The 23838-nt window shown below is 27.4% G+C and overlaps 1 protein-coding gene across 4 annotated transcripts in view; it reads left to right on the top strand.

Annotated features, from left to right (window-relative positions):
• The window catches only part of LOC107439305 (sodium/potassium-transporting ATPase subunit alpha), a 121781-nt gene that overhangs the window by 64359 nt on the left and 33584 nt on the right, over positions 1–23838 (top strand). For 2 of the 4 annotated variants that reach the window (XM_016051862.4, XM_071177037.2), the window contains exons 2-7: positions 7589–7651; positions 12166–12315; positions 16624–16683; positions 18717–18920; positions 19820–19933; positions 21995–22247. In XM_016051862.4, the coding sequence (XP_015907348.1) occupies positions 12250–12315; positions 16624–16683; positions 18717–18920; positions 19820–19933; positions 21995–22247 (697 nt within the window). In that variant the 5' untranslated portion in view covers positions 7589–7651; positions 12166–12249. The remainder of the gene's footprint in view (positions 1–7588; positions 7652–12165; positions 12316–16623; positions 16684–18716; positions 18921–19819; positions 19934–21994; positions 22248–23838) is intronic. The other 2 variants (XM_016051861.4, XM_016051860.4) reach the window with 1 other exon arrangement.

The following is a 23838-nucleotide window of genomic DNA, read 5'->3' as shown; positions in this document are numbered from 1 at the left end:
AAATGTTCTTCATCGAAATTAAAAATATGACTTCTTTAAAATTCAATTTCTCAGGTACCATTCGACCTATTTCATTCGAATTTTGTATTTTAACATATAAAATTACATTCCCTAAAATGACGTAAAAATTGCTTATCTAACAATTCAAATGTTTTAACTATTATTAAAGATATTAATAAAAAATGATAAATAATAATGAAAATTATTTTCTGCTCGGAATTATCCTTGGATAAAGGAATTTCATAATTGTGTGCAAATTTTTTTTTTGATTCACTCTGAATATTCTCGCGATATTACGAAACATTAAGGGTTAACATTAAGAGTTGTAAACTTTGAACGGATCATCTGCAGATTGCAGCCATACTTCCATATTTGGGCCAGATTTTGTGAGTCAGAAATATAAATCCGGCGAAAAGAAAGTATGTTTATACATAGAAATTATGTTTTTGCATTTGATTTTGTAAACTAAAATATCGTCTTTACTAATTAACTAGCATACTTGAAGTCACCATCTCGAAATATTAAAATTGAGTCCTAGAACGTGAAGATTCGATCATTAGATCAAAAGCTCAGGATAATTGTTTTTCTTTGCGCACTGTACACGTTTTTTCTAAGGATAATAAAGCAAACGTACTAAAAGTCCCTTTCTAACTATAACAAATGTCATGCTTTCAAAAACTATTTAAACTGCCTTTGTTTTGTTTTAAAAACTTTTGGCTGAATGCATATTTTAAGGTCCAATTTCAATGCCTTTATTAAAAGACAAAAATATGTTACTCATTTGTAAAATGAAACTCAACTTTATTGATACAACAGCTGTAGAATATGGCATAGTAACGTTTTCCCGTTTAAACTACATTCGTAACTATCTCAAAGAAAAGAAAATTATAAAACAAGATTTAAAATCGATCACTCCGCTTCGCCGCCCAAAACTGGTCTCTAGCTCATTAAGTTTTCGAAGAGAGAGGGGGTCCAGCCTGTTTTTATGACCTAAAGATCCCAGCCGGTGCTCGAAAAGGAAAACCATTTAAGCTCGAAAGCTACTCAAACTATTTTTATCCGGACGGTTGGCATTTAGTTGAATCCAATATAGCCAATGGTTGAAATGGTATTCCCAGTGGCATTCGACATTCTGTGCACGTACCTGGGTAAGACCAAGGATTCATCCTAGTCGTATCTCGATATGCCTGAATTATCTCTACATATGTGAGTCAGCTATTTGGCGAGTGTGTGGAATGAAAATCATCTTTATGAGTCTGCCAAAGCCGCCAGAGATTTAATTATCAGTGGGTCAATGTAGTGTGTTCCAAGCTCTAGACGACTTGTATGTATGACTTACTGCAAGTCTACTTTGAAATTAAACTTGCGTATATAACACGATGTTAAATAAACATTTTCAATCTAAATTGAACAACTGTGCTTTTCTAATATGACTTTTACTTTAAATTTTTATTGAAAATAAATATTTTACTTTAAGTATTTACTCAAAAATACTTTTTATTTACTTTTTTAATACAAAATAAATATTTAACGTTTTACAAAATTGGTTTTTGCATTTCACTTGAAAAAAATACTTTACTCTTAACTCAAAACAATTTTTTAACTAAACTGAACTCAGTGGCATGACATCCCATAGCGGCCAAGGCCTAACTTTTTTTTTTAAACTTCTCATTCAAAATAAATATTTTGAATCGTTCTAAAATAAATATTCTACACAAAATAATATTTTCACTTTAAGATTTTACACGAAATAATCATTGTTCGTTTGACATATAAATATTTACATTTTACGCAAAGTTAAATTTTTAAATAAATGTTTTACATTTTACTCTAAATAAATAATTCACATTTTGCAGGTGTTTTATACTTTCTTCACAATGAATTTATTAATCTTTACTTAAAATAAATGTTCTGTGTAAAATAAATCTCTAACTTTAAGCTTTTATTAATAAACATTTTTTGCGTTTTACTTAAAATTAATATTTTGCGTTTCAACTCTAAAAAATTTATATTTTATTTAAAATAAATATATTAATTTCATTTTTATCTAAAAATAAATATTTAACATTAAATATTTACTTAATTAATCTTTTGCTTTATTTTTTACTCTGTGTTCTGTGCTCAAAATTTAAAAAGTAAGCATTAGTTTTACAATAAATGCAAGAAATAATGTTTTTTAAAACCTAAACTAATCTAAGCCTAAGTGAGTCTTTGAAAATATAATTTTTAATCATATATGTAAATAAAGAATTTTATTCAAGAATGTTCACGCATTCATAACTAATATGCTGCATCTAATGATACTCCTGCCTCACAATAAAATATTACTTTTACATGACATCAGATGTAATTTTGGTATTTTGATTCAAAATTAATAGAATTTTGCTTTAATTGTTAATATTAATTAACAAGAGTCTTAGATAGTTCTTCGAAAAGATAATTTTTTTTAAAAGTTTTCTTTTTTTGTTAACTTAGTTTTTTTAAACTATTATTATTATAATTTCGTAAAGTTACATCTCTAAATTCCTTACTTCTCTCAGTAATGTTATTTTCGAATTATGTCCATTGAATAATGTGTCCGCATTAAGCCTTTTGCTTAAAAACAGTTATTTTAAAACCTTTAGTTACCTCTTAGTTTCAAAACCTTTTTGCCTTTAAAAAACTTTTACCCTAAAAAACGAGATATCTATATTGCGGTCAGTGATACACAAATATAAATTTCTATCCATAGACTTATCATGACCATAAAAATACAGATCTCTTTCCGTAAAATATAAGTTTCCGTAAAATATAATGTCACTGACCGTAAATTAACGTTGTGTGCTCCTAAAAGCTACCTCCAGTACATCGCTTCTTGATACTCGGGAATTCGTTTGTCAATCGAGGCGAATCGTGGAACGCTGACAAATAGTGAAATGCTGCCACCTGCCTAGGACTAAAATTGCGCGATCGTTGACTGTGGTCACCAACATAGAAGTATTGCGGGAAGCGATACTACTTGGCACTAATTGGGATCGAATTGGGGACTTTAGTACCTGCAACCTGATTGTGTAACCTCCACGAAAATAGGATTTCACCCCCGATTTCTGTTCGAAAGCTTTACATAACAACCGTATAAATTAATGGCCAACTCCACTAATTTTGAAGTTTGTTACGACTTCAGGCAATGGATTTTTTTTTTATTCTTCTTTTTTTACTGAAAGGAGCTTGCCGTGTAGATTAACGATCAATTCTACTAAATTTTGCTGAATTTCGTAACAGTTGCGGCGACTAGGTTTCTTTATGTTGGCCATATTAATTAACGCTCAAATTACTGAATTTTACTGAACTTTCTAAGAGTGCATTAAAACTAAGGTTCCAATAATTAATGATTAAACTTCAAACTTGTTTAAAAAATATGAAATTCGTATATTCACTTTACTACTATTTCTTCAAAATGATGCAACATGGTTGGGGAACTAATAATTTGACTTCCTTATATACGGATATTGTAATTATCACAAAAATATCCATCCTCTTCAATTAAAATAACATTTTTATGCCGTGTGTTTGAGCTTTTTACTCTTTGGGAGGCAAAAAAATTTAGATGACAAAGTTAGGTTTGCAAGTTGTTTTCAATTAAAAAACACTGATTAAAAATAAAACATGCTGCTCAAAAAAATATGAAAAAGCCTCCCCTGGGGTTTAATTTGTTTCAAATAAATTTATAAGAATACATCATCAAACTTTTGCAATTCTTGGAATTGATATAAATATTTGTTTTAATGCAAATATAATTGTGCATATAGAAATAAATCTACAACTTAAAACGTTTTTGATAGCAAATCACTAACATTAAATATTCATAATGTGACCAAAAGAACTGTATTAAAAAATGTGCTTAGGAAAATATATTCTCAGAAACATCTAAAATGCATGCTTTAACACAGTTCATCAATAGTATTTATTCTTTTCTTAAAAAAAATAAAAAGTAAATGAATAATCGATAATACAGATAGCATTTTACACGTAAAGAAAAGACACGCAACGCCTGAATTTACGATTTCATATAGCGCCATTTTTGTCATCAACGATTTTAAGATACCACAAAAACTTATTTTGTGATTCATTCGTTTCTCTAAAAGGGAAATTTAATATCCATCATTAGACGTGGTGATCCATCATTGAGCAGTGAAATACTTTTAAGCGATGGAAGTCATTTATATTAATATATTCATTACATTAACTCTTTTATACATTATGTTACTTTTAATATTAAATACATTACGTAAGTGGATGTAAAACAAAAATATATGTTTAAATCACTTACATGCACTTTTAATTGTTTTTCCTTTTTTCCCTCCGATTTTCTGATTTTAACTTAAAGAATCTAGAAAATATAGAGTAGATCTTAACATTTATTCAGTGCAGTACAAACTATGTTATTGTCGAAAAATTAGCCAAAAAAATATAATAAAATATAAAAAGTATATATGAGATACTGTTTTTTCGCAATTAGTGCAAATGCATTTAATTAGAATAAAAAATATATGTAAGCTTAAGTTCGAATATCAATTTTAGGACAAATAAGCATAACTTAAGGAGAAAAATTTTAATATTTACTACAAAAACAGCCACAAATTGCAGAAGGAATAATTAAAATTAAATATTATATCACTTTTACAAGTATTATAGCTCCATTTGCCTTAAGAATATTAGCTTTAGGAAAATATTTCCGTTTATATAAATAACTATTTTTGTGGTAACAGTTTCAAATGCATGGGAAAAATAATGTTGAAAATAAATTCGAAATGAAATAATTATGATTGTTATAATTTCACTTAATAGAAGCAGCAAGACTTCTGGCAATTCCATGATTTTGTTCCACATGTGCCTCAAGAAATTAATTAATATATGTGTCAAAAAATATCTTAAACATTTTTATCTATTCTTGAAATATCTTAGTTTAAAGTGTGAATGCGTACAAATAATATTATTCAAATTCATAAAAATAAAATGAATAAAAATAAAATTAATAAAATAAATGATCATAAAGATAAATAACTGAAGTTTTAATTTCTGATTGTTCCAACGCCGAAAAATTGCTCTTCTATAGACTTAGAAAATTATTTAATTGACGCAAAAAAAAATTCTACTTTTTAGATGACAACTATGATTCTTGGCGCAAGTAGTGCAGCTATAAAAAGAAAATTTTAAGAGGAATAATATGAGAATCAATAATTGATATCTTTTTTTAAATCAGTTACAATTTAATTTAATAAAGCGATAGCGTTTAGGAACTTTAAAAAATATTTTTTGTAGCTAAGAAACAGTTCAATGGTGGTAATTACAAAAAATATTCATATAATTAGTCTTTCTACGAAAAGTTATTACAGAAAGAATCGAGAGAAATCAAATAGGAAATTTTCTTCCATTGTGGAACTGATTGCATTTCATTAAAATAAATAAATGTATAAGATAAATGTGCACTGTGGCAAAGAAACATTTTAATTGTTTTAATTTAATTTTTTTAATTTAAAATTAATTACCTTCCATACCCAGAATTTAGATGAAGATTGCAATTATTTACAATTAGTTACTTGTATGAAAGCAAACTACAATAAGAATTATGATAATTCAGATTTAAATTTTCATGTTTACTTTTTCATATAAATTTCGGGTGTACAAATTTAACTCATTGGGGCAAAGAAATTATTTTTATGTTTTATTGGCTACTGAAGTAAAGTGTCAAAGTAAGAAAAAAGTGACAAAAAAGTTATTTTTAAAACCATTCTTTTTATTATTTAAAAGCAATAAGTTTATAAGCATAAGTTCCGATGGATTTTTTATAGAGTTAAAGAAACTATTTTTATACTGATAGCTTCAATTATTGTTTTACTGAATGAACAGTAGCTTATTTTAGGATATTAAACTATTGTTCGTAGAATAATATTATTTATATCGGTCATTGTACTGAAGGAAAGTAATTTTTTTGGAAAAAAAAAACGATAATGATGGCTCAATTCTTCCGTTTTTGATTAATAAAGCAGCTTTTTTTTTTTGAAAGTGTCTAAAAACAATCCTTTTAATATTTTTTGTAATGTAAAAAGGGCGAATTTTTAAACAAATGTATTTATAAAAAAATATTATCATATTTTTGTACCCCAGTGATGCACTGTCTGTCTAAATTTTGTATCATGTCAGTCATCATAATATATTGATATAAATGTTGTTTTAAGAATCCTATTTACATACACTCTCTGCATGTTTTTCTCTCCTGTTATAGTGTCTATATTCATGCATACATTTTGTATTCACTCTTCTGTGTCTATATGCACTTTAAATAATTCCAATAATGCATGCATATTGCATGAATAAAATGCATGTTTTGAATAAAGCATATTTTTAAAGGCTTTATAAATGTCTTTATGTATAAACTAAGCTTTAAAGAATTTATTTTATAAAATATTTTGAGGTATAAAAATGCGTATTTTTATTATCTGAAAGGAAACTGCTGAATTTTCTACAATACAAAAAAAAATTATTAAGTATCTCTTTGATAATTAAGTATTTATGTGTGCAATAAAGACATTACAAATTCTTAAGCATTTAAAAATTTAAAGCGTATGTGTAAAACTTAAAGCAATATTATTTTGCAACTAGTTATTTAATACAATACCACCAACAATAATGAAACTTTTTGGAAATAATTCATCAAATAGATTCTATGTTAAAAAGCAATAAGCATGAAATAATTATTTCTTAAAGTCTAAATCCTTCCTAAAATTTCCTGTACTGAAGAAACATTTAAACATAACCCTTACCTCTTTGAATATAACGGTATGTCAGTGTTTTAACAATAAGCATTGTAAAAATTAAACTTTTTTAGTAATTTTAGTTTCAATAATTAAAAAAATCATTGTTGAAAAGACAACAATAGTAATTTCCTTTGTAACAATGGCAAACTCTTTGAATAGAAGTTTATGCGTAGTTTCACAAAATTAAACAATTGTATGCATTCATCTGAATATATAGGTGCAATATGAAATTTACAGTGGCACGCTTTCTTGCGGTACACGCTCGTAGGTGTTAGCACATAGTTAGTTGCATAGCAATCTGTAATAATCAAAGCACATAGTTCAATAAATAATTTATGAAATAGACTCTATGTTAAAAAATACTACGCATGAAATAATTATTTCTTAGAATTTAAATCCATCCCATAATACTGAATAAACATTTTAACACAACCTTTAGCCGTTTGAACATAACAGTAAGTTTATATCAGTGTTTTAAGCATCAGCATTCTGAAAATTAAACTTTTTTAATAATTTTAATTTTAATAATTGAACAAATCATTGTTGAAAGGACAACAATATCAATTCTCAGTGAACGCTTTGAATAAAAGTTTATGCGTAGTTTCACAAAGTTAAACAATTGTATGCATTCATCATATGGTGCAATATGAAATTTACAATGGCACGCTTTCTTGCGGCACACGCTCGTAGGTGTTAGCATATAGTTAGTTGCATAGCAATCAACAAATCGTAGCAAAATGCTATAGTGTCTTAACAACATAGCATTTTGAAGATTAGTTCTTTCTCTACAGGTTGACTGAATGTTTGAGGTCTTTTGAAGAAAGTTGACACCTAAATGAAGATTAGCTCCTGAAGTGAGTAAGATTGAAGTGTGCCAGCACAAATAATATATATATGTTGCACTAAATAGTCATTCAGTGTCATAGTGGTGTTTAGCTTAGAAGCTATATGAGTTCATATGCATTTTACATGAGGTCCCAATAATAACTCTAAGAGTATTAAAGCGATTTAAAAAATATATATTGTACCGGAAAATCTAAGCCGCCATGTCATTAAAAAGATGTAAAATGCAAATGAGTGACTTATTAATTAGATAAGCATAATTAAGTTGGTGATTAGCCTAACTTGATGAATGTTTCGATGGAAGACGAGTGCTTAAATGAGGTAGAAACGAATTTTGAAAGCACATACTAGCAGTATACATTTGATTCTAAAATATATTTCTCTTATATAATGAGAGGAATTTTTCTCATATAATGATAAATTTTGAATAGAACACACCATTATTATAAATTTTATTTCAAAATATATCTCTTATAAAATGAGATACTTCATCAGAAATTTTAAAGAAAAAAAAGCACAATAGCATTAAGCATTTGATGTATCTCTCATATGAATAGGATACGTAATTATAAGTTTTAAAAACACATAATATCACTTCAGATTTAATTCTAAAATATATACCTCTCATGTAATAAGATATGTTAAGATAAATTTTGAAAGCACATATCATTATATATTTAATTCTAAGATAGAATTCTCTCTTTTAAATGAGATGTGTAAATATAAATATTTTGAAAGCACACATCATTATATATTTGATTTTAAGATAGAATTCACTCCTTTAAATGAGACGAGTAATTATGAAATGTGAAAGCACATAATATAATTTTACATTTAATTCTAAAATATATATCTTTTACGTAATTAGATACGTAATCATACACATTTTGAAAGCACATAGCATCAATATAAATCTAATTCAAAAAAATTTGTATAACGAGATAGGAAAATATAGTTTATCAAAAAGCACAGTATCATTTTATAGTTATAACTCGTAAATATATTTCATTCATTTAATTGACATGTTTAAATACAGTATTTAAATACAATAAATTTAATTGAGATATTTAAATACACATGACAATTTCAGAGCAGAAGTAATTGATATTATTTCTGTGCGAAAATACTACAGCACTGCACTATAATAAAATATTTGAGTGATTGAAATAAGTGGAATTTTGAATGTGTATTGTTTTTAACTTATATATGTTATTATGTTAGCAGTATGGAATGACATTTTTATCTTTCCCTTTTTCCATTTTACCCTATGTGTTTGTGAGTGTGATATTTTCAAGTTAAATTTATATATAAATTTTTTTATACATTTGTGTCTTAAAATATGTTTATTAATTTGTTATATAATTTGTATTATGAATTCCAATGCCATTATTGTAATTTCAATTTCTTATATGATATAAATCTTTTTCAGAAAGAAATTTCTCTTTAATAAGACTTCTACTTTATCTTACTCTGCTAAATCAGAATATGTTTCTCCCCCTGTAAGTTGTTTTTCTGATTTAGCAAACCACACCGAGCAGTTAGCTAAGTATTCGAAGAGCTAACCTACTTCTCCTTTCTATATTTTTTTTGCTTCAGGATCACCAAGATATCAGATATCACCAAGATCGTGTCTAGGTGGATAAAGTTTAGGCCTGAGCCACTGATATTGATGATAATGACTATTTCTCGACCATTTTTTCACTGGCTTCACAATCAGATAACTCAATTCAGCTTTGCACCATAATATTGTTATTTTGAACTAAAATAAAGTTAAACTTTAATAATGTTTTAAATCGAATCTTATTGCCAGTAAAGTTTACTCATAATATCGTGCTAAGTGTAAGATGGTTTAATTTGCACACTAATGCCAAGTTGCATTAAAGTGCAACTTGGCAACTTATTAAGGTTTTGAAAAATTTAAATAATATTATGGTTAATCATGATCCAAAGTTTCTAGTTACATTCTGCAATTTAAAACATTTACTAGAAGCATGTTCTAAGTGACTTTTCACTGAATTTTAAAAACTCTGCTGTGCAAAATTTTGCAATTGCAGGTAGTTACTTACAAGATGCATTTTCCTGTTAAAAATCATTTCATTTAAAGATCTGGCAGAGAAATTAAGTTCTGTTGATGCAGCTGACAATAACATGTTTTGAAACCCAAAATTTTACACTTTTTCTTAATGTTGCTAGGAGCCTTCTTTCATTAAGCACTTTATTTTGGTATAAATCTACTTAAGCGTCACTTCAAGTAGTAAATGAAATTTCTGATAAGCACAAAATTACCTCTTTTATATAAGAATCTCTTTAAACAAAGTTATTCTAAAGAAGTTGTCGAAATAAACTGTCTGTAACTACAAGTTACAAACAGTAATCAGAAAGTTACCGACAGTGTTAAACCCAACTCGTAATTTTAAAAATTGAAATACATTTTTTGAAATTTGTATATTTTTATTACCTAACTTCAGTAATAAAACAATATAATATTCATAGAAATATAAACTAAAGTACAGTTTCAAAAAATTGATGCCACCAATTACCTATCGATTCTTTTCCACTCAACGTCATTTACCGAATTCTAAAATGAGGTCTATAACGTATCAGAACATTCGGGTGGGGCTTTTGCGTGCTGTAGCTCAAATTACAGCACTCGGGTGACGCCCAAATATTAACCCCACGTATAGCAGTGGGAGATAAAAGAAAAATGTGCTTTCTCCAAGTACTATTCAGGATTATATTTAATTTGGACAAATTGGAACGCTAAATCTCAAGCACAGATTGAAAGCCGAGTTCTAAAAATAGAACAATTTTTATTCATTGGTTGACAAAAGAACTTCATTCCTTTTTTATAGCCAGACTAATAAATTGATGAAATTTTAATAAAATAGAAAGCTCAAGTTATGTACATAAATAAATAAATAGAACCACTACGAATTTTAAAAAAAAGCATGCGTTAAGTAAAATTTTAAAGCATAATAAACATACGTTAGTGTAGGTCGAAAGATACGTAGAATCTTAAATCATTTAAGAGTTGAGAGTGAATGTTTTTAACTGCCAACACTAAAAATTAGGCACTATCTTACAATTCTGACATTAAAGTTGTGCACAATTTTCTTTAACCGCAATGGGCCAAAATATACGAAATTTTGACTAAATATGCTTTAAATTAGGAAAAAGTATATAAAAATTCATAAATTCTATTAGTTGGCTGGCGGTAGTGCTTCATACTAACAATTATTTCTTAACAAGAATATTGATATAAAAAATTTTAGAACTATAACTTAATATCTTCTGACATCTTAAAGTTATCGAAATGTGGATTGGTTCGTTGAGTTGGTAGAACTAAATTATTTGAATCTTCTACCAGCTCGATGAACCAATCCAAATATCGGTGCCGTTGAACACGACAGAAAATATTGCTATTGTGTACAAATAGTTTTGTTAAGCCATTTTTAGGTTAAAAAAAAATTATTTTGTCGATTTTTTAAAAAAAATTTTAAGCATGTTTAGACTAATTTTTGAAACTTTCGATCCATTGAAGAAGTAGACGATATTAATTCAGAGAGGAAAGTTTTTGTTTTCTTCTTTTATTAAGAAAGAAAGAAATTTAAGCAAGTTTTTAATTTCAACATATGTTTTCTAGTGTGTGGTTATGCGTACTAATTTTGAAATGATAAATAAGTTGTTGTTTTCCTTTCTAAGAGAAAAAAATTAGTGTTCTTTAGAGAAGGCAAAATGTTTTTCAATTTACATTTTTTACATTGTCATTGAAGACCATATTTTATAATAAAACTTTAACATTATAATTGCACTTATGTAATGAATTTTTTATAACTATAATAGCTGAGGTGAAAAAAATGCGTTTTAGAATAAAGAAAACAAAAAGAAAATAATGTTCGCTGATTTATCGTATCGGTTCTCTAAGAAGTCTTCTCCATTTCCAGTTTTATCATTTTCAAATTAATTATACTTAAATACCTTTTCTATACATGAATACTTTTTCGGTTCTCTAAGCTGAATAAAAGCTAATTGAGCAAAGGGTATCATCTTTTTTCAAAATATTTTTTAAGTGCACTTTGTATAAATGTGCGTCTCCTTTAAACATAAATGTATTTTTTTCAGAAGGTAAATAGTTATTTACAAAAATATTTGAAATAGAGTAACTTAAGAAAATAATAATAAAATATACAAAAGTATTAATTCATTCAAAGGTGAAATTGTTGAAGAAAATAATTTTAAAATAAGTTTTAAAAAAAAATCTAATTATTACGTATTTCTTTGACTCAGTTATAACAGACAAAGGATAAAAAAAACTTTATTTTTTTGTGGAAAGTCAGAGAAAACTTATTTTAACAAAATCCCTGTCAACCGGATATACAAAATTAAACTGCTATAACTGCTCTTTGATGTGATATAATTGTGTTTTAAGAGTATTTTAACAAAGTTTTAATGGCTAACTCTTACGGATATCTAGAGAAATTTTCCTGCTGTGATAAAATGTTGATTTTTATGTGATTCTTTACAGCCAAACGATTCGGACAGCAACCGGGTGGCAGTGACTGCCAACAGTACTTGTAACGAAGAGCAGTCTATAAAAGACAGTGTCACAATGAGTAACAAGGGGAAAACGAAGGGGAAACCCGACTTAAATGACCTCAAACAGGAGGTTGATATGGTGAGTAACATATGCGTAGAACATACAACATTGTTAAAAAAAAAATTTAAAATTGAAGTATTTACACCCAAAATGATAGATCAAATGTTTTTTATTGGTGGTAGTTCATTTTTTATATTCATCTTTTTTTTTTAAATTTTTTTTTATTAAATACTTCGAAAAAGGCTCAGTAGTAGGAAAACATTTCATATTCAAAGGCTAAACTAATATTTAGTTGGCATTCTCTCTTTCACAGGAAATTACTTTGAAAATTATCTCAATAAACAAACATACCCAACAACAACTAATCCTATTATTCTTCTGAACACTATTTATATAAATCTAAAATTTAAACTACAAACCAATTATAAACTATTATTTATAAGCAAGAAAACTGATTCACATTTTGAAAAATTTCTCTGGTTTTTCAACGGACTTTAATGACGTTCACGTGAATAAAGAAAAGCGAAGAAAAACATGTTTGGATGAACTTTAACAACCCCAAATGACGGACATAAACAAATTTCGTGACAGAAACAACAATTCTCAATTAGCTGTAATGCCTTAATACGCTTCCCGAAACACGTTAGAGCTCGAACGATGCCATGCAGCTTGGCCATACTGCTTGGTGACACTCTTTTGAATCTCGTGACTATGCGCTATTTAATTAGAAGTAATAATTTGAAAAATTCCAATTAAAGGGAAAATTTCTAGCGAGCACCCTTATTATATGGTAGATCTCTAAGTAAGCTGTGACTCCAGTAAATCGGCACGGTTTGATAGCCAACAGTACAAAGTACTTTTGCAAACTAACTCTTTAATTATACTGTACTACCATGTACAGCTCATAATAAAAAAACTACTTCTGGTTTTAGTATTCCTGAAACTAATCCCTGATTACAAAGATTTAAAAAAAATTCGAAAAAAATTAGAGTTTTTTAGTATTCTTACGTAAAAATTTTCCATTTTTTAAAACAAACATTATTACGGGACTGAGTTATTGCGGAATGCATCCTTTTTATTTTCGATAAATTATTAAAAAAGTATTTAATTTTTGCTATAGATTTTATTTAATAATATAAAATTAATTTTCATGTTGATGCAAAAGCTATTTTCTGATTAGTAGAACTTTAATTAACTTCTTCAAAAATAAGTTATAACATAAACTATTTCAATTTATGTTAATTTTGCGCATTAAAATAATTTTGAATATTTAATCAGCGTTATCTAACAGCTACGGCATAATATTTCAGAAAAATTGTTTATGTAAAGTAAAGGAAATAATGAGGAAATGTATTTCATCAAAGTTTTTATTTTAATCATAATAAAACATTCCTAGTAAAATCTAAGCGTGAGCATTAACATGCGCCTTAATCATAGAAATATTTCCAGGGCATTAAGCTCAATTTTGTCTTCAAGTAAACCAATTAATTCAAAATACTTCATTAATTACACTCATTTAAGAATGATTAATGACTTCTTTTTAGGAAGAAAAATTTTTCTCATAAATTACATGGAAGACTTGTTCAAAATAGATTTAAATATATAAGGGTTTTTATTCACATTAAACCAGAGCTTTAAAGATTATTTAAATTTTTATTCTCAAAAATCTGGATCTATAAATATTTAACATAATCTCTTTCGATATTTAAGACATCAGTTGCCAGAGGCGGTTTTGTCATAGTTGTCATTTTTATCGGAGCCACACTTACATTTCCAAACAAAAAAATTTTTCTCCGTTAAAATAACAAGAATCTTTTAAATAAAGTTTCTAAACTGAAGGTTTGCAGAATATTAGTAATAGGTTTGCATAATTGTACAGCTTATTATAAACTATCAAAATATGCAACATTGATCAAATCTATTTTTAAGGTTACATTTGTTCATAAAGGCAAATTATCAAGCTTTCATTAAGAAAAAAATTCATAAATTTTGCTTTTTAGGAAATTGTAGCAGGATTTGACAACAAATTCAAGAATTATGTGGCAGATAGATGCATTTTGGGTTCTTATAACATGTAACATACGAAGTTTTCCTAGTTAACAGTTACAGTAGTTAAGTACTTAACGTTTAAGTTCATCTTACACAAATTCAGTTTTTATGCAAAATATTATACTTAAATAATAAATGTGTCACTCGAAATATCTTTGATTTTAATAAAAATACGAGACTATGGAAATAAGCATTAATTTTAATCGTTATAAACTCACTTGATTGGTTAATTTTTACGAATCGTGATAGAATAAAATCAGAGCTTTTAAAAATCATCATTATTTTTACATATTTATGTCTTACATACGGCAAGGAGACAATTTAATAGATAAAAAGCGAAGATATAAATAAAATAACATATTTGAAGACTCAAAATACATAAATGTATTTGTGGAAATATTATTCAAATAAGAGGAGAAAGCTTGAAAAATGATGGCTATGTATGGATATTATTTGGTTTAAAACTTATGGTGTTTATAGTGTTTAAAACTTATAGTGTGGTAGAGAAAATTATAGAGTAAAAAAAAAATTTTTTTCAGAAGCATATAATTTCGAAATAAGTCTCAATTTCAATGAAAAGTTACAAAACTTTTAATTAATTTAGAGAATTTTAAAAAGCATATAAACACTATAATGGTGTCTACTTTTTACAAGCTTGTTAAGAAAAATTGTGCAATATTTATTTTATCTAAAAAGATTTTATGTTTCATGCTTGTCTCGTCGTAAGAGCTTCAAACTCTCGCATCTTCAATTTTAAATTAAACTTTCATTTCTAGTTTTCTTGCTTCTTAATGATCTTAAGAACCACCTTTTGGTGATAAAAACTTAATTTATAGGACAAAATCACTGAAAAGAATAATAAATAAAGTTTTTAATAAATAAAGATGCAATAAATAAAATACTATTTTGGAAAATAAAACACACGATAGCTTACTTCTTCACATTTTCTCTCAAAAATCAACAAAATTGTAAAAATTTAGTAGTTATGGGTGAGTAATTCCATGTTTTTTTTGTCAATTTGTTTTAAATACAATTTTTTTTATCATTTCACAAAGGTAAGCAAATTTGAGTGCCTTAAAGTTATTTTTTAAAATGAATAACGCAAAAATAAAAATTCTTCAAAAATTCTGAGACTGAAAAACTAATGATATTAAACTAGATATATTTAACGCTAATTGTGCGATTATATATTTCTGCAATTCAATGTAAAAATTCAATAAAAACTCTAAAGTACTCCTTTCTGAAAGAATTACGAATAAGTATTCACTATTCCTCACAAGATGTGGCTGTGCTTCGTAAACAGAACAATAACTTATTAACTTAGGAATTACAGAAAAAAGCTGACCTCCCATTCCCACAGTTCTCAAACTGATGTGTTTCATAATAAAGAGTGATGCCTTTTAACGAAATATTTTAACGACATAATTGAACCAAAGTAGCGATTTGGAAATAGTCCAAAAAGTATTGAAAATCATGTTTCTTTGTTGACATGGATCCAAAATAATTTCATCGTAGTTTACCTTCCGCCATCACGTGCACCTGGAAAAGCGGAAGAAAAATTAAATTGTTGCCGAGCGTATGTTAATCGCAATTGTGTTGGCTTCTGTTCAGCAGACTATCTTCCATTCACGAAGATTTTTATGAATGAAAGTGCGAGTTGGCTGCCTAATACAAGAGAGAAAAAAATAAAACAAAAGCTGGCACATCCCCAATTTTATATACAAACAAAACCATTCATAACTTTTTGTTTATCTTTTAAAGTAAAGTCTAGGTATTACTTTCATTGATATGTAAAAAAAAGGAAAATCATGTAATAGTGGTACTTGAATTCATTGAATTCGTTAACAAGGCTAGTAAATTTATTACAGGACTTCATTTTAATTCAAAATATAAAACGGAAGACTTGTTTAAGTTTACAAAATATAATATTCTATGCTTAAAGATTCTTATAAAATGTAATAAATTGCATTCTTTTTCGGAAAACTTTTTATTATATAAAAAAGAGAGAAAAGGTACAAATTGTGGTTAAGGTATTTTAAAATCAAAAATCTAAGCTCTTGACACATAATTAGTTATCCGTTATTGACAAATAATCGCCAACATTTCCGAATTACGTGGTGGTCTATTTGTAAAAGATTTCCATCCTTTTAAAAATCACCAAAAAACTTGAAAATGGACAAATACTTGTCACTAAATCTACAGAGTTGCTACTACAGAGTAAATTCATTTTGTTTGATCAGTTCATGCTGCTTATAACGATGAATTGCTGGTTCTAAGTATTATTTTCTCTCATTCATAAAATTTTGTAAATTTTATACTTTTTATTTTGATTTTCAGGACGAGCACAAAATTACACTACAGGAATTATATACACGATTAGGAACAGACCCAGAAAAGGTAGGAATTTATTTACAGCATTAAAAAAAAGTTTTTTTCACTTTAAAATATTAAAAATCTGTAATTTTTTTTAAATTCTAAGTTATAATTTATTAATAATTTGTTAATAATTTTTTTAAGGTTTGGAAAAATAAACAATATTCATTAACAGAATGTAATTCCTATAAACAATTCTACATTTAGTTTTAAAAGTATTGTCAGTTCTAAAATCTAAAAAATGCAGGATTAGTCCGGAAAGTAATGTCAATGGAACAATAGAATAAATTATTGGTTTGATCGATAACTTTTTAAACAAAACAAACTTCTTTAACGTCGAAACATTGCTTTCTACGAGGTTTCCAGGCATCAAGAGCTTCACGTTACTTTTTCCTGAAGATTCTTCAGAGCCATAATGCAAGCCTATTTACTTTTGTCAACAGTTCGAGATGATTTCTTTCTATGAGTGTGCTTAAGGGCAGGAATTAGAAAAAGTTTCGAAAAGTCGTGTTAAGATGCCTGAGGAATTATTGGTTTCATTGAATCTGCCTAGAAGTGATTCGCGAGGACATTGAATCTGCCTTGAAGTGATTCGCTAGGACATTGAATCTGCCTAGTAGCGATTCGCGAGGACATTGAATCTGCCTAGAAGCGATTCGCGAGGAAAGCGAAAGTGACAGTGTTTTCCCTCATACACTTTTATCCTCAGCAGATTGTTCATCACAATATCAGAAACGGTACTCTGTTAGAGTGTCTCATGTCTTGTTCGTTAAGCGAATGCTCAAACGACGTACAGAGTTAAGGCTACTCACACACGCTACACTTTCGTCGGTGATGGTCATTGATGATCTTCCAGCTTGCGATTTATCGCAGAACTTTTCACGGTTTTCAAGAGTGCTTTGTGCTCCTGGTGGATTTGGAATTTTGGTAAACCATTACCAATTATCGTTTTTATCATGAGAAAAGTTATGACAGTGAGCTTTCCGAGTTTCACACATAATTTTGGTGGCAATCATATTTCTTCATCTAGTGTTGCATCGTTGCTTACACAAAAAGACTGCCTTTAATCTCCAGATAGTCAGAAATGACTTAGTGATCATACATGTTTAAGTTAATTTTTCCTCCACCAATCACAATCGATTCAAATGCGCTGTGACATGCATTGCAACACAATAAGTCACTCATGTTACTTTTTAGACAATTCCTCAAACTATTAACTAGTTATATTCCTAATTTTTTTAATGTTTGTAAAGCTTAGTGGAAGTGAAGTCATTTGGAAATAGCATTTGAATATATGTGGACATTCATACCTTAGAACATACAAGTACAAGCTGTTAACACAACATCTTTTAGAAATGTAGCCCAAACCCAAATGAAATTACAATTATGTGTCATACACTTTTATTCATGCATTGCAACACAATAAGTCACTCATGTTAATTATTAGACAATCCCTCAAGCTATTAATTAGTTATATTCCTAATTTTTTTAATGTTTGTGAAGTTTAGAGGAAGTGAAGTCATTTGGAAATAGCATTTGAATATATGTGGACATTTATGTTTTAGAACATATAAGTACAAGCTGTTAACACAGCATCTTTTAGAAATGTAACCCAAACCCAAATGAAATTACAATTATGTGTCATACACTTTTAATCGACTATAACATGATCTTAAACCTGAAAACGCGAGTGTTTTGGATACGTTATTTGACATTCACTTCCGCTAAGGATGTATCAACATTATTTATAAGTATTACATTATTATAATTACATTCTTTATAACTATATTCTTTATAATTTTATTTATATAAAAATATTACATTACTTATAATTATATTCTTTATTCTTGAATCTTTGAAGAGCTTAATCGAAGAAAATTATAATGTTATTGGAAATATGCCTATTGAAATATACCGAAACAAGATATCCCCCTATCATCTTTTGAATTATATTGATTTTCAATATGTCATTTAACATGATCTTCCACTAAGCTCTTTCATTTATTAGAGATAACTGCAATGTTGCATTATATTACATTAAAATGCACATTTTCCAGGGACTGACGCAAGCTCAAGCTCGTAAAATCTACGAGCGAGACGGGCCTAATACCTTATCTCCTCCCAAAAAAACTCCCGAATGGGTGAAATTCTGTAAAAACCTATTTGGTGGGTTCGCCCTCTTACTATGGATAGGCGCCATCCTCTGTTTCATTGCATATTCCATCCAAGCTGGCACTTTCGAAGAGCCCCCAGATGACAATGTAAGAACACACCTTTATTCTTATAAACCGAACCATTATCATTCCCACCTCATAAGTTTTTAATCAAATTATCGGGCAAAAAATATTGACTATGTTAATTTTTCAAGGCATCAATAACGATTGCAAGAGTACAAATTATCTTGTACTGACAAAAATAGGTCATAAAATTATTTTAATTAAGTCAATGAAACTGCGGATATAAAGCATAAATATTTCTTTACTAAGCACAGAAAATATTAACAAGATCATAACAAGTGAAAAGTGTATTTTTTGTATTGCATAAAAATTCTTGGCAAGATCCTTACAGCTATGAGTTAAGACTTTTTTCGGGTAAAAGTAATATGTTAAAATGATTTTTCGAAGCTCAAATTATTCAGTGAACTGAAACAAAATTGTGTGCTCATACAAATTTTCAAAAATTGGTGGTTTTCCAAAAAAAATTTTTTTTTTAACTTTGATTTATTGGCGACTCGATAATTAATTCCTATTCCATTTTATTTTTTAAAATATGTGATATTTTAATTGAATTTTCTAAAATGCAGTCTAAATATCTCTATTCTTGAATTTTTAAAACCTTTAATTTTTTTAAACATTGCAAACTGTTTCGTTTTTTTATCGCAATACAATGATATGTAATGTAGGAATAAAACATAAATGTATAGCATAAAATATTTTAACTTAATTCATTTAATCAGATTTCAGAAAGATTGGATTCAAAAACAGGCATACCAGTCTAGACCTAGAATCTTCAACAGAAAAACTTGACTTTCTTATAATAATTGCTAAATAATATTGACAATAATAAATACCGCATGTTTGAAATTTTCTAATTTTGCTTTTTGCTGTTTTTAGTATTTGTTTCCATTTGATTCATATGTAGTTTAAACTTCTGATTTCAGCTGTATTTGGGTATCGTGTTATCGGTTGTAGTTATTGTTACGGGTTGTTTCTCCTATTATCAAGAAGCTAGAAGCTCTAAAATTATGGAATCCTTCAAAAATATGGTTCCTCAGGTAAGTGTTTCTTACTTTACTTTACTCAAAAGTTGACTCAAGTTGACTTTACTCAAAAACAGTAAAAATTTTCTAGTGAACAACTAGCTTAGTTTATGTTAGAGATTTATAAATTTAGATCTTATTTATACATGCAATTTGATTTTTAACTGCTGCTTATAAGTTCAACTTGAAATAGTTGATAAGAATCAATTTTAAAATTCCGTTAACAGAGTTCGTCTAACGCAAAAGTAAAGAATATATTCTTCGATTTAAGTTTCACTCATTAATCATAAATATACTTGCGTATACTCATTTAGTTCAAAGATATTAGTACTCATTTAACACATAATAATGTAACATTAAAAAAACTTCTGTTAGGTAAAAATATATTACAAAATGAACAGATATTAATAAAAAATAATTTAGCGGGTAAGTGAATGTAGGGCGTGACAGATTTGGATTCATTTAGATTTAGTGTGCATGTAGACTATTTTGATAAAGCACGGATGTTATTTATTTTCTATGTTAGTTTGAAGTCACCAATTGCACTTCTAGAAGCATCATATTTAATTTTTTATAAAATGTGGAATTTAATACAAATACTGAAATCAGAACATTCAATTCTCACTAACTCAATGATAAATATTTTGGTGAATTAAAATTTAGCGGGATTATTAAAGGTGCAATCTTTGTAAAGTCAATGCGATAAGAAAATTGTTCATTGATATTTTTATTTGTAAAATTATTATAAATTAATTTAATTAATTGAAAAGAAGAGGGTATCAAAATATAACGCAGAAAAAAAAGAAAGCAAATAAAAAAGCACAAATGAAATATCGTTGAAAACAGACAGTTGTTTTTATACTATGACTATTACAGTAAACCAGAAAATAAGATATTTAAATAACTTATGTTTTAATGTAGTAAGTGTGCTAATCTTAATAATGGTTCAAAGGGCAGGCTCAAAATATGCTAATTAACTAGGGCTAATTATTAAAAGTTATAGATTCAGACACAAAAATTCACTTTCTCAGAATAAACATACCCTTTTACCGGCAGATTTGGATTTATGACTGTGAAAATACAGGGAGCAGTTGAAAGACTTTTTCCCCAATGTCCACTTGATTGACATCGTCATTCAGATATCAGTATCGCGAATTTGTTGGCCAATCTTTCAGGGCACCATATTGCAACCAATTATAAAAACGGAATTATAAAAATCGTTTATCTAAAAATTCTTTCATGCAAAAAATATTTTAATAGTTATATAATATTTTGATTACTTTATTTATTAATGGTCAAAATTTTTTAATTGTAAGTTATGCTATATTTTACACCATTTTCAACTAAGTAAATATTAATAAAAAGTAAAACTTTTTAGAAAAATTGATCGAATAGTTCTTAAGAAAGAAAAATTAAAAATGCAATTTTTTAAAAAAAATATTTTATAACTCAAAAGCTGCTTGACCTAATTTACTCAAAATTTTATATTTTATCATTTAAAATTACACAGTTTAAAAGAATGTAAAAATTTGTTTATCTAACTATTCAACATTTTTTTTGACTGTTAAGTAAAATATTAAATAATTATTAAAAAATATTTTTTATGCAGAATTGTTTATGGATAGATGATTTTTATAATTGTGGGGGGAAATATTTTGATTCGCTTAAAAAACTCTCCAGATACAGCGAAATACACAAAAAGTAAAGGGGTCTAAACTTATAACCACTCTCCTGCTTAAATTATTTGTACCATACTTTTCCGATTGGGGATTCTTATTAAAAAAAATATTCAACGTATGTTTATTTAGAGAAAAACATTTTGAAGGGCATATAGAATAAAGATAAATCAATGATAATGATAAAATTAATAACTAAAATTTCTTTTCCCTATCTCATCTTCATTTAACTTTACAGTGATATTGAAACTTTTCCCATAGGGCTGAAGCAGCTGTCGGATTTCAACGATCTTTTATTTTAGTTATTTACTTAGTTTTATTAATTAATATTATTTATTCAATATAAGAAATAAGAAGTGGAATTCTGTTCACTTAATCGGATGACTACTTGTGTTTTCAGTATGCCACAATAATACGAGAAGGTCAAAAATACACAATTCCAGCAGAAGGCGTTGTTGCAGGTGAGATTGTGGAAGTGAAAGGTGGTGATCGGATACCAGCGGATATTCGTATAATCTCCGCATCTTCCTGTAAAGTGGACAACTCCTCTCTGACCGGAGAGTCCGAACCCCAAAGCCGATCACCTGAAATGACCAATGAAAACCCTCTAGAAACAAAAAATGTGGCTTTCTTCTCAACGAATTGCGTAGAAGGTTAGTCTTTTTTATGCATACATATAAAATCTACTCTTTCTCTTACTATATATATATATATATATATATATATATATATATATATATATATATATATATATATATATATATATATATATATATATATATATATATATATATATATATATATAATAACAGGGCTACATCCCTGTTATCATTGGTGTATTCATCTTTAGAAATGCAGTCAAAAGCCATAATAAGTTATCAAAAGGTTTATTAAGAGTTATGCTGGTGGTTATAACAGTTCACATTTTCACTCCACAAGGGAGGGGGTATGGACAAGACTCCGGATGGGTCCGGCAGATTATTATTGGTACACGTTATTCAGCAAGAGACATGCGAAACCCTTCGGTCCAGCATTAAATATTACAGAGATTGGTGTAATCAGGTTCCAGTCGTACATACCTTTGTAACTCTAAGCATTATGGAAAATCATTTAATGCTTCCTAATATGGAAGTGAAAGAGGGACAAGATTCTAAAAATAACTCCTCCTTTGAAATATAAATCTAATTATTATTCAATGGTATGTTTTCAGCCTTGAATTCCCAAAATAGAATATCACTACGCTTACTCTTTAACAAAAACATTTTATGAAACCGAAAGAGTTTTAATTCTTTTATTATATGTATACATATTTATATGTATATATATATATATATGTATATATATATATGTATATATATACATATATATATACATATATATATATATATATATATATATATATATATATATATATATATATATATATATATATATATATATATATATGCTTGAATTATTTTTTATTTGTTTCTTTTTTATAATATACACAAATTGTAAATATATAAGAGAATTTCATTGAATACTCTTTAAAGATAGACTGTAACTGATTAAAGCATAATTACTGATATATATATATATAAGTAGGTATGTACGAGTATTGTACATGCACGTAAGAAATTTACTATTCATTACTATTCACAAGATATATGTACAGATTTATACATATAATGTATAAATATGTACATATATCATTTATTCAAATATTTTTAAAATGATATAGAACAATTAAAACTGACAATTGATTTTAAATATCGTTTGATTGAGTCATTTAGAATGCTTGAGTTGTTATTAGTAATCGTTATAGGTAAAGTTTTGAAATTTAGATAACTTAATAAATTGTATACATTCAACTTGGACAAACCTGCATGCACTTATGTACAAAGCATGTATGTCTAATAAATGTATGCACATAAGCATAATATATGTATGTACATAATTACAATTAATGTCGAATGTATTTAGGTACATGTGTACTATATATATATATATATATATATATATATATATATATATATATATATATATATATATATATATATATATATATATATATATATATATATATATATATATCTCGAGTGTATGCATAATTGTATAAACATAAATTGAATTGAGCTTACGTGAATACATGGACATTGAAAATGGTAACCACGATTACAAGTAATTGATTACATAGCTGTAATTGCCTGTAATTGATTCCTGTATTCGACTCCCAACTCTTTTATGTACGCCTGTATTTATATA

This window comes from Parasteatoda tepidariorum, chromosome 3, assembly GCF_982258835.1.
Source record: "Parasteatoda tepidariorum strain Cologne lab strain chromosome 3, Ptep-v5.0, whole genome shotgun sequence".
NCBI classification, from domain to species: Eukaryota; Metazoa; Arthropoda; class Arachnida; order Araneae; family Theridiidae; genus Parasteatoda; species Parasteatoda tepidariorum.
This window is presented reverse-complemented; position numbering and strand designations above follow the sequence as displayed.